This window comes from Diaphorina citri, unplaced genomic scaffold (genome assembly GCF_000475195.1).
Source record: "Diaphorina citri unplaced genomic scaffold, Diaci psyllid genome assembly version 1.1 scaffold1927, whole genome shotgun sequence".
NCBI lineage: Eukaryota > Metazoa > Arthropoda > Insecta > Hemiptera > Psyllidae > Diaphorina > Diaphorina citri.
In genome coordinates, this window is record NW_007379353.1 from 43479 (window position 1) to 53689 (window position 10211).

At 42.6% G+C, this 10211-nt stretch overlaps 2 protein-coding genes across 2 annotated transcripts; both read left to right on the plus strand.

Moving 5' to 3' along the window:
* The first annotated feature begins 211 nt into the window (after window positions 1-211).
* Window positions 212-2939, plus strand: LOC103517676 (E3 ubiquitin-protein ligase UBR5-like). Its single transcript, XM_008482720.3, has 5 exons — window positions 212-215; window positions 812-895; window positions 961-1163; window positions 1348-1536; window positions 2377-2939. The coding sequence occupies exons 1-5, from the start codon at window positions 212-214 to the stop codon at window positions 2761-2763; spliced, it is 867 nt and encodes a 288-aa protein (XP_008480942.1). The 3' UTR covers window positions 2764-2939.
* Window positions 2940-4712: 1773 nt separating this feature from the next.
* LOC103517677 (E3 ubiquitin-protein ligase UBR5-like) lies at window positions 4713-7161 on the plus strand. The gene is made up of 5 exons (XM_026829688.1): window positions 4713-4718; window positions 4998-5205; window positions 5529-5731; window positions 6092-6280; window positions 7123-7161. Exons 1-5 carry the CDS (start codon window positions 4713-4715, stop codon window positions 7159-7161), a joined length of 645 nt encoding a protein of 214 aa, XP_026685489.1.
* The last annotated feature ends 3050 nt before the right edge of the window (window positions 7162-10211 follow it).

Genomic DNA, 10211 nt, shown 5'->3' on the forward strand with positions numbered 1-10211 from the left:
CGTCTTTAAGAAGTTTGATAGAGGGAACTGTAACAACTCAGGTCTTATCGTTGCGGAATCGAAGAGAGGAGGAGGGCTAGATACTCTGGATAGCAGAAAGATACTCTGGATAGCAGAAAGCCAGCTGTTCCGAAAGCAAAACTTTATCTGCATAGGATAAAGTTATCTGCATAGGAGTAAAGTAATAATCGAATAGTCCTACACTTACAATATGGGCCAGTCTTGCTAGCTTGGAGGGTAGCGCTTCTGCATTAAAGAAAAAGAAAAATTCCGTTGGTCCTCATTTTTCCTGCTCTATGACTTTGAAACATCACCCAAGTAAGCGCAACTGATCTATTGCGAACTTTTTGAGCTTTTTCAAAGATTTGGCGTTAAAAGATTTGGCGTCATTAAACATGGAAAACAAGGAAATTGGAACGACATCGAGAGGGAGCAGAGATACAATGATCGAAATTGGTGGAGAGGCTTCCTACATCGACCCGTCCCATGATGGAACGATTATGGATTGATTGATTGATAAATATGGAAGCTGTCTGCAAAATTTGAGCGACCTGTGGCCAAAGAGAGGGAGCAGAGATACAATGATCGAAATTGGTGGAGAGGCTTCCTACATCGACCCGTCCCATGATGGAACGATTATGGATTGATTGATAAATATGGAAGCTGTCTGCAAAATTTGAGCGACCTGTGGCCAAAGGTAAAGTCGTGAGAAGCGCTAGTTCCTTTTGAGCATTTTCCTCTGAGCATTGCGAACTCTTTTTGAGCTTTCTCAAAGATTTGGCGTTGATTTAATAATCATATTGTGTTTCAGGTCAAGCAGTATCTCATGAACTACTCCTGGGCAGGTGGCGACTATCGTTAGACCTATTCGGACGTGTGTTCATGGAGGACGTAGGTCTGGAGCCCGGGTCTATCGTTTCCGACATTTGGCGTTGATTTAATAATGATATTGTGTTTCAGGTCAAGCAGTATCTCATGAACTACTCCTGGGCAGGTGGCGACTATCGTTAGACCTATTCGGACGCGTGTTCATGGAGGACGTAGGTTTGGAGCCCGGGTCTATTGTTTCCGATCTGGGGGGCTTTCCGGTGAAGGAGGCCAAGTTTCGACGCGAAATGGAGAAACTGAGGAACGTGCAGAACCGGGATTTAACCTTATCCAAAGTAAGTACAGAAGGTGTTGACTCTACTCCAGCGCTCATAGAGTCAACACCTCTCTCGCGATCTTGATCTGACGATGGGAATCTGAGTATTCCCGAAAGCTCACCAAACTTTCTTTAGTTGAATGTCGAATCTCAATTGTCTTCTAAAATTTATATTTTAATTCAATTAATATGTTTATGTTTAGATGGAGAGAGATAGGACTCAGCTGATCACTCAGACGTTCAAGGAGCTCAATAGTCAATACCAGGCTCATCACAGGAGGGGAGGGGGCACTTCCCCTCCTCTGGTGTTCGCTAGGGTCAAGGTCACTTTCAAGGACGAGCCGGGAGAGGGGTCGGGGGTGGCACGAAGCTTCTACACGGCCATTGCTGAGGTAAGTAGCATCCTACCTTGTTTGTTTTAGCGGCTTTAGCTTTCGCCGAACGACAATAGCAGAATAAAGAAAAGATATCTTTTTGTATCTGCTATACACCGGGGTGATGGTCTCTAGCTCTAGCCATGTTAAATGAACCGCAGTCAACCATCGTGAGGACTTGTGCTTATTCTTTAAAAGCACAGAGAACCCTTTGAGGAACTGCCAGCTCGCTAGACTGGTTGGGGTTAGCTGTTCTCCTCCCTGTATATAGTCCCACAGCCAGACGCTAGTCTACTCTCTGTTTAACGTCCCCTAGCCAGACTACCATCCTACCTTGTTCCCCCCCTTTTTTTCCTAAGCAGGTTCTTTTCCTGTAAATACTTTTCATGTAAACACTCCTGTAAACACACTTTGTTGAACCCATAAAGTCCATAAACCGCTCTAGATGCTGCTCTGTGTAGACTGCTGGGGCAAAGGGCTCACTGAAGTTTACGAGCTTAATAGATCTTAACAGTGTACTCGTAATACTCGAAAGTGTGGATGCCCTTCGCACTCAACCTTTACTCTTTTTTTACATATATATAGATGCTGCTCTGTGTAGACTGCTGGGGCAAAGGGCTCACTGAAGTTTACGAGCTTAATAGATCTTAACAGTGTACTCGTAATACTCGTAAGTGTGGATGCCCTTCGCACTCAACCTTTACTCTTTTTTTACATATATAAAAGGAAATTTCTGGGTGGTATTCTCCACGTTTAACGTCCCCCAGCCAGCTAGACCCCCTTTGTATCAACCTTCTTCAAACGTAGCTAGACCCCCTTGGCACCTAACTAAATTCCCCTCTAACGTGTTTTCCCCAGGCTCTACTCAGTAACGAGCCTCTGCCCAATCTCGAGTCCACGCTGGCGCTGAGCGGCAATAGCACGGGCGGGGGTAGCACCAGTGGCGGTAGCGGGGGCGGGCGCTACGCCTCGCAGTACGGCGTACTCCAGCGGCTGCGGGACCGGGACATTGTCCCGCGGTACATACGCCTCCGCTCGCCCTCCCTGACGTCGACCGGCGCTTCCAATTCGGGCGGGAGTCGAGCTCGCGAGCCCCGGCGACAGTTATCGATCAGTGCTAGACCGTTCACGCCGTCTGCGGGCGGGGAGGCGGGCACCGGCGCCGGGGGCGGCATGATCAACTCCCATCTGACCGTGCATCAGCAGCAGCTCGGCGATAGACTGTATCCTAGGGTGAGTACTTGATTTTTAAGTTTCTCCTAGAGGGAACTAACCAGGCCCGTTAATAGACTGTCCTCAGGGTGAGTACTTATTTTAAAAGTTTCTCATTGAGGAAGTAGCCTCCGCGGCCGAGTGAGTATCACACTAGGCTTGCACGCCGGAGGTCCCGGGTTCGATTCCCGGCGGGGTCGAAGTTTTTTCGGCTCTGTGCTTGGAGTTCGGGGTGCACTCAGCTTCGTGAGGACAATACTTTAATCGAGAGTCCAAAACAGTGATGTACCGAAAGGGTGGATGCTCCAAAATTGTCCAGACTCTATATTGTTCCTTCTTGAGTTTTTGAGTCCAGCCCACAGTTAAGCAACAAAATTGAAACTTAGGGGCCAGGGTCTCTAAATATGGCCCCGATTGTAACTGCTAAGGTCTTATTATCCCAAACTGAGAAGGTAGACAGAATGTTTCTCGAGGACAATACTTTAATCGAGAGTCCAAAACAGTGATGTACCGAAAGGGTGGATGCTCCAAAATTGTCCAGACTCTATATTGTTCCTTTTTGAGTTTTTGAGTCCAGCCCACAGTTAAGCAACAAAATTGAAACTTAGGGGCCAGGGTCTCTAAATACGGCCCCGATTGTAACTGCTAAGGTCTTATTATCCCAAACTGAGAAGGTAGACAGAATGGGAGAAAGCCTGTCGGTCCTAGAGCGAACATTATCTGTGGAGGGTAAGTTCGCACCGGGCGGGAATCGAACCCGTGAGCTAGCGCTTACAATGCAGAAGCGCTACCCTCCAAGCTAGCAAGACTGGCCCATATTGTAAGTGTAGGACTATTCGATTATTACTTTACTCCTATGCAGATAAAGTTTTGCTTTCGGAACAGCTGGCTTTCTGCTATCCAGAGTATCTTTCTGCTATCCAGAGTATCTAGCCCTCCTCCTCTCTTCGATTCCGCAACGATAAGACCTGAGTTGTTACAGTTCCCTCTATCAAACTTCTTAAAGACGGAAAAAACCCCCGTTCAAGGAGTTATGGCGGAATAAATGAGTTTATCAGAAAACAGTCAGAAAAATTAAAACCTCATCCAAGTTAAAAAAAAAAAACGTACAACACTTTGTTTGTTTCCAATTCTGCGGATTTAAACAAAGGACTCCCCTTGTGCCCAATTGGCATGCGATAAGAATAAGCGAAATTGATCATTGATTATACATTTTATCGCACATCTCGAAGAAATATGACAAAAGAAAGAAAAAAAAGAAGAAGAAGGAACTTTTTACGGTTTATAACATTTGTGGTCTACAAAAAATAATAATAATAATCGAAAGAAAGAAAAAAAAAAAAAAACAGTGTTTACTCTTAACATTGTAATTGATCGCTAAACCTTAGTTATGCCTCTCTTTGTTCCTGACATAAAGATTAATTTGATTTTATCGGGTCACCTTCAAGTATACCTCAAACGAACTGCTTGGGTGAGATTTTAAGAGGTTTGCTAGAGGGAACTGTAACAACGGAGTTCTTATCGAAATGGAAGAGAAAGGAGGACAGGATAGGAAAAAGCCAGCCGTTCCGAGAACGATCCTTAACCTGTTAAGGATAAAGTTCGCCTCGACGAAAATCGAACTCGCGCTGCTGTTGTCGCTGGCCTAACTCATGGTCCCATTGTGGGTAAAAGATAACCCCCCCCCTGCCCTCACGTCACGTGAGCTCATGTGACATGAGTGCAGTGTGGCTATCATCAACGAAATCACCTTCTATATTATGGGAGAAATTTGAACTACATCTTTTCAGCTCATGTGACATGAGTGCAGTGTGGCTATCATCAACGAAATCACCTTCTATATTATGGGAGAAATTTGAACTACATCTTTTCAATTATTAAACATGATGTTGGGATTTTTTTTTTTTTTTTTTTTTTTTCAAATCAAGTCAAGACCAACTCTTAAAATCCCATTTGTCACCTCTTCTCTCGCATGATATAACATGAGGGTTGCCCTCTTCTTGGTCCGGCTTATGCTGTAGGCTGTAGAAAGTTTTCCTTTCGAACTGAAGTTCCTAAAGAAGTGAATTCTAAAGATTACACCACCGAGCCGTAATATTAAATTTACTGCTGAAAATGCTTCAACTTTTCAGTCTTATTCGGGCAGGGCAAACAAGGGATATTCTATTCTAATGATTTGATTTGATACCTGGATGGATCTGTGGTTTCCCTGATAACCGAAACGTTTCCCTGATAACCTGTGAAAAAATGTGCTTCTTTTTTTACAGGAATCTAAGTCAATATCAAACGAAAACAGTAGTAGCACCTCGACCCCTGGGCCAGGTGTCAAGATTAGCAATAGTAAATCCGGACATGATCCTCACAACTCAATTGTGGAAGAGGACAACAATTCGTCCAGTGATACAACGGACCCATCCCCCCACACCACACAATCCATTAGTCGACCCTCCAATACCAATACTCAATCTCTTATAAGTAAGTACATTGCGAACTTTTTGAGCTTTTTTTTCAAAGATTTGGGGTTAAAGGATTTGGCGTCATTAAATATGGAGAAAATCGATCGAGAATTGGTGGAGAGGCTTCGTACATCGACACCCTAGTCCCATGATGGAAACGATTATGGATTGATTGATTGATAAATATGGGAAGCTGTCTGCAAAATTTTGAGCGACCTGTGGCCAAAGATAAAGTCGTGAGAAGCGCTAGTTCCTTTTGAGCATTTTCCTCTGAGCATTGCGAACTCTTTTTGAGCTTTCTCAAAGATTTGGCGTTGATTTAATAATCATATTGTGTTTCAGGTCAAGCAGTATCTCATGAACTACTCCTGGGCAGGTGGCGACTATCGTTAGATCTATTCGGACGTGTGTTCATGGAGGACGTAGGTCTGGAGCCCGGGTCTATTGTTTCCGACCTGGGGGGCTTTCCGGTGAAGGAGGCCAAGTTTCGACGCGAAATGGAGAAACTGAGGAACGTGCAGAACCGGGATTTAACCTTATCCAAAGTTAGTTCCGTTCATTTTCTTTTTTAATTAAGAATAAAACGAATGTTGGAGAAAAAAAAAGTCTCATCACATTAAATTTAATGATCAATTTGATCCCATGGGCAAAGTTATCTTTGACCCTTGATAAAGTAAGGGCCGTTCATTTTCTCTGTAAAGAAACTCTGAATTCCTCTCACTAATACATTTATTTTAAGATCTAATACTTTTCATTGTGCTATCTGTGGGTGCTTGTTTGTAGATCATAAATTCAATTATACCAGGCTCATCACAAGAGGGGAGGGGGCACTTCCCCTTCTGTGGTGTTGTCAAGGTCACATTCAAGGACAAACCATAATACGTTTCCCCTATGTTTATGTTTAGATGGAGAGAGATAGGACTCAGCTGATCACTCAGACGTTCAAGGAGCTCAATAGTCAATACCAGGCTCATCACAGGAGGGGAGGGGGCACTTCCCCTCCTTTGGTGTTCGCTAGGGTCAAGGTCACATTCAAGGACGAGCCGGGAGAGGGATCGGGGGTGGCACGAAGCTTCTACACGGCCATTGCTGAGGTAAGTAGCATCCTACCTTGGTCCCCCTTTTTTCCTCTTCTCTGTAAAAAGGAATTTTTAATTGTGTTGAGCATATTTATGTAAACGCTTGTCACAAATATCGTTCCCCGATTATTAGGCGGATTTCACATCTAGACTGCAACTTGTAGTATACGGCAATTTTCATGTTGAGGGCTACATAGTCTTATGGGCCTGTTCACATAGTCTTATGGGCCTTAAACTTAAAGTTCAAGTGTGAACAGGCCCATAAGACTATGTAGCCCTCAACATGAAAATTGACGTATACTACAAGTTGCAGTCTAGATGCGGAATAGCCCTTACACCTAGATACATTTTATGACTTGACTTGGACTCGAACCACCAACCTACAGATCCAAAGTGCAACGCGTTAACAACTGCACCACTGAGGTTATTTTGCTATAAACACTCATAACTTGTATCACTGAACCCATAAAACGTATAAGACGCTGCTCTATGTAGACTGCTGGGGCAAAGGGCTCACTGAAGTTTACGAGCTTAATAGATCTTAACAGTGTACTCGTAAGTGTGGATGCCCTTCGCACTCAACCTTTACTCTTTTTTTATATATATAAAAGGAAATTTCTGGCTGGTATCCTCCACGTTTAAAGTCCCCCAGCCAGATCTTCTTCTTCGCTTTTCTTTTTACCGTGTCCAGAAAGGGTCAGCGTTTGTCGTCAGCCTCTCAATCAACCCTATTGACATCTAACTACAAGACATCTTGTGTAGACTGCGGGAGTAAAGGAACTTTTCAGTCTCATTCTGTCAGGATAAACAAGGTATATTCTATTCTAACTAACCCCCTCTCTAACGTGTTTCCCCAGGCTCTCCTCAGCAACGAGCCTCGCGACGAATCTTTTTGATCGGACCGAAACTGGACCGTGACCGGAGCGAGACTGGCACTATAGTGTGAATCAGGCTTCCGAGAACGAACCTTATCTGTTTATGATAAAAGTTGGCCCCGGGTGCGAATCGCATTCGCGACAAGGTGTTTTACCTGTCAAGCTAACTAGGCTGGTTTTGTTTGCCTCGGTGAAGTTTAGTGGTTTAGTGGTCAAGTCGCTCGCCTGGTAAACAGGAAGACGTGGGCTCAGTTCTAGCCAAGGCATGGAATTTAGTCAACATAATTTGATCAGAATAGAAGTAGAGGAAGAAGAAACAATTAGATACTTTTCAATTAACATATAAGAAATTATACAAGCACCAGCCCCTTGCTGGTATCAAGTACAAAATACCCATCAGTCTTAGATATAATCATTTCATTGCAAATTTTCTTATCAAAAAAACACACACACAACAACGTTTCAATCTTACTTAGTAGCCTACTGCTAGAGTAAAGGAACTTTGTTTCTATTACTAGCACATTGCCCCTAAAATTTGATTATAAGCTATAATTCCTATAATTCGAGATCGCTTTAGTATTCTTTGAAAGGAGATATTTTGCAGATCTTAAACAGTGCTAAAAATTGAATTTACAGATATGTACATAATAATATAGCTGAAAATTATACATGATATAAATTTCAGAATAATGTTAATATTTATATATAAAAAAATAGTTATGTATTCTAAGGCTTAAGGATAAAGCTACTGAGTAGGGGTCTTTTTAATGAGGGACCTCTAAAAATGAAGGTGCTATCGTCCCGAAATCGAAAAGAGGAGAATAGGATAGGAGAAAGCCAGCCGTTCCAAGAACGAACCTTATCTGTTTAGGATAAAAGTTGGCCCCGGGTGGGAATCGCATTCGCGAGAAGGTGTTTTACCTGTCAAGCTAACTAGTTCTAAGGCTGATAAAGCTCGGTACTGAGTAGGGGTCTTTTTAATGAGGGACCTCTAAAAATGAAGGTGCTATCGTCCCGAAATCGAAAAAAGGAGAATATGATAGCCGTTCCGAGAACGAACCTTATCTGTTTATGATAAAAGTTGGCCCCGGGTGCGAATCGCATTCGCGACAAGGTGTTTTACCTGTCAAGAAAGGGCGAGGAAAAATTTATCAGGACATGAGATACACAATAGGGCTGCCTGGAAGAGACTGATATAAACGTCAACCCTATTTAAAATGGAAAAGCCTTGGGAGAAAAAGATCTAGAAATATAGGATATGTATAAAAAACAATTATTGTTGACTAAAAAAAAGGGAAGGAAAAGGGCGAGGAAAAATTTATCAGGACATGAGATACACAATAGGGCTGCCTGGAAGAGACTGATATAAACGTCAACCCTATTTAAAATAGAAAAGCCTTGGGAGAAAAAGATCTAGAAATATAGGATATGTATAAAAAACAATTATTGTTGACTATAAAAAAAGGGAAGGGATATATTGTAATTATTTGCTGACAAAAATCTGGCGTGAACATCACATTCACACGACTTTCCTTATCCTATTCGGTGAATTCCGAAATCCGCAAAAAAAAGAGCGGCCAAAATGCCGCCAACCGCTACACCGATCGGTCTCTAGCTCATACCGTTCTTCAGATATTTTGTTTACTGACAGACGGACACAAATTATTTGCTGACAAAAATCTGGCGTGAACATCACATTCACACGACTTTCCTTATCCTATTCGGTGAATTCCGAAATCCGCCCTAGAGCGAACATTATCTGTGGAGGGTAAGTTCGCACCGGGCGGGAATCGAACCCGTGAGCTAGCGCTTACAATGCAGAAGCGCTACCCTCCAAGCTAGCAAGACTGGCCCATATTGTAAGTGTAGGACTATTCGATTATTACTTTACTCCTATGCAGATAAAGTTTTGCTTTCGGAACAGCTGGCTTTCTGCTATCCAGAGTATCTTTCTGCTATCCAGAGTATCATCCCATAAATACAGTTTTACAGAGATCCCGTTTCAATTTCGAAATTGCTTTTCTAACATTTTTGCCCAGGATCGTTTTAAAGCTTTTGGTATTATTGAATTATGTACTGATAATTCTGACCGTTTTCCTAGTGATTTTACCTTTTTCTCTGAGCAATATTCAACTTTAGCTCTCTCCATCTCCTCCTCATTCTCTCTCTTTTTTTTGTATGTCTCTTTTCATTTTTCACATCCTTTCTTCTTCTCCCCCTGGTTGTCTCCTTCTCTCTCTCTCTCTCTCTCTCCACTTCTCTTTATCTTGTTTGTCTTCTCTTTCTCCTGCTTTCTCCACTTCTCTTTCTCTTCGTTTCTGTCTCTCTTTTCTTCTCTTACTCTACTCTTTCTCTAGTTTCCTTTATCTTGCTCTTCTTCTTTCTCTTTCCTAACTTTCTCGATTTTTTCTATCACAAAGGCTATCATATCCCATAGTATCGTTCCTGATATCTTCACATCAGAGAGTTATGTTGATGTTTCGCCTTTCATATTAAATGCTTCTCACGTTTCTGTACGGTCGTGTTTATATTGTATCTCCCTGAATGATCCAGACCCTATCATAACCTTGTCCAGACCCTATCATAACCCTGTCCAGACCCTATCATAACCTTGTCCCGAGACGTCCCGGGGATCCTGACGTGATCCCGTGCTTTTGTTGAAGGGTTTTCCACGTTGTTGTATGCTCTTGTTGAAGAGGGTGTTACTACCCGTTACATGATTTTGTTGAAGATGGTTTGAGCCATTCTTTCCTGTTGTTGTGTCGTTGGTGTTTTTGTTGTTGTTTTGTAGGTGGTGGTTTTTTTTTTTTATTTTTATTTTTTTTTTGGTCTTTCTTCTTCTTCATTGGCTTTTATTTCTCGCAATTCGGATTGTCAATTCTGAAGAAAAAGATCGGAAGAGCGGTTCAGCCTTTTTCTCTTTCATTTCTTCTTTAAGAAGGAACTTTTAAACTTTTCCCTTCTATCCAATGCTTTATTGAAGGCACTGTTTCCTTCTATCTAATATGTACTTTGTTGAGGGGGCTTTATCCCGTCCTCCACACAATTCCCGCCCCTGATTCCCACTTGTG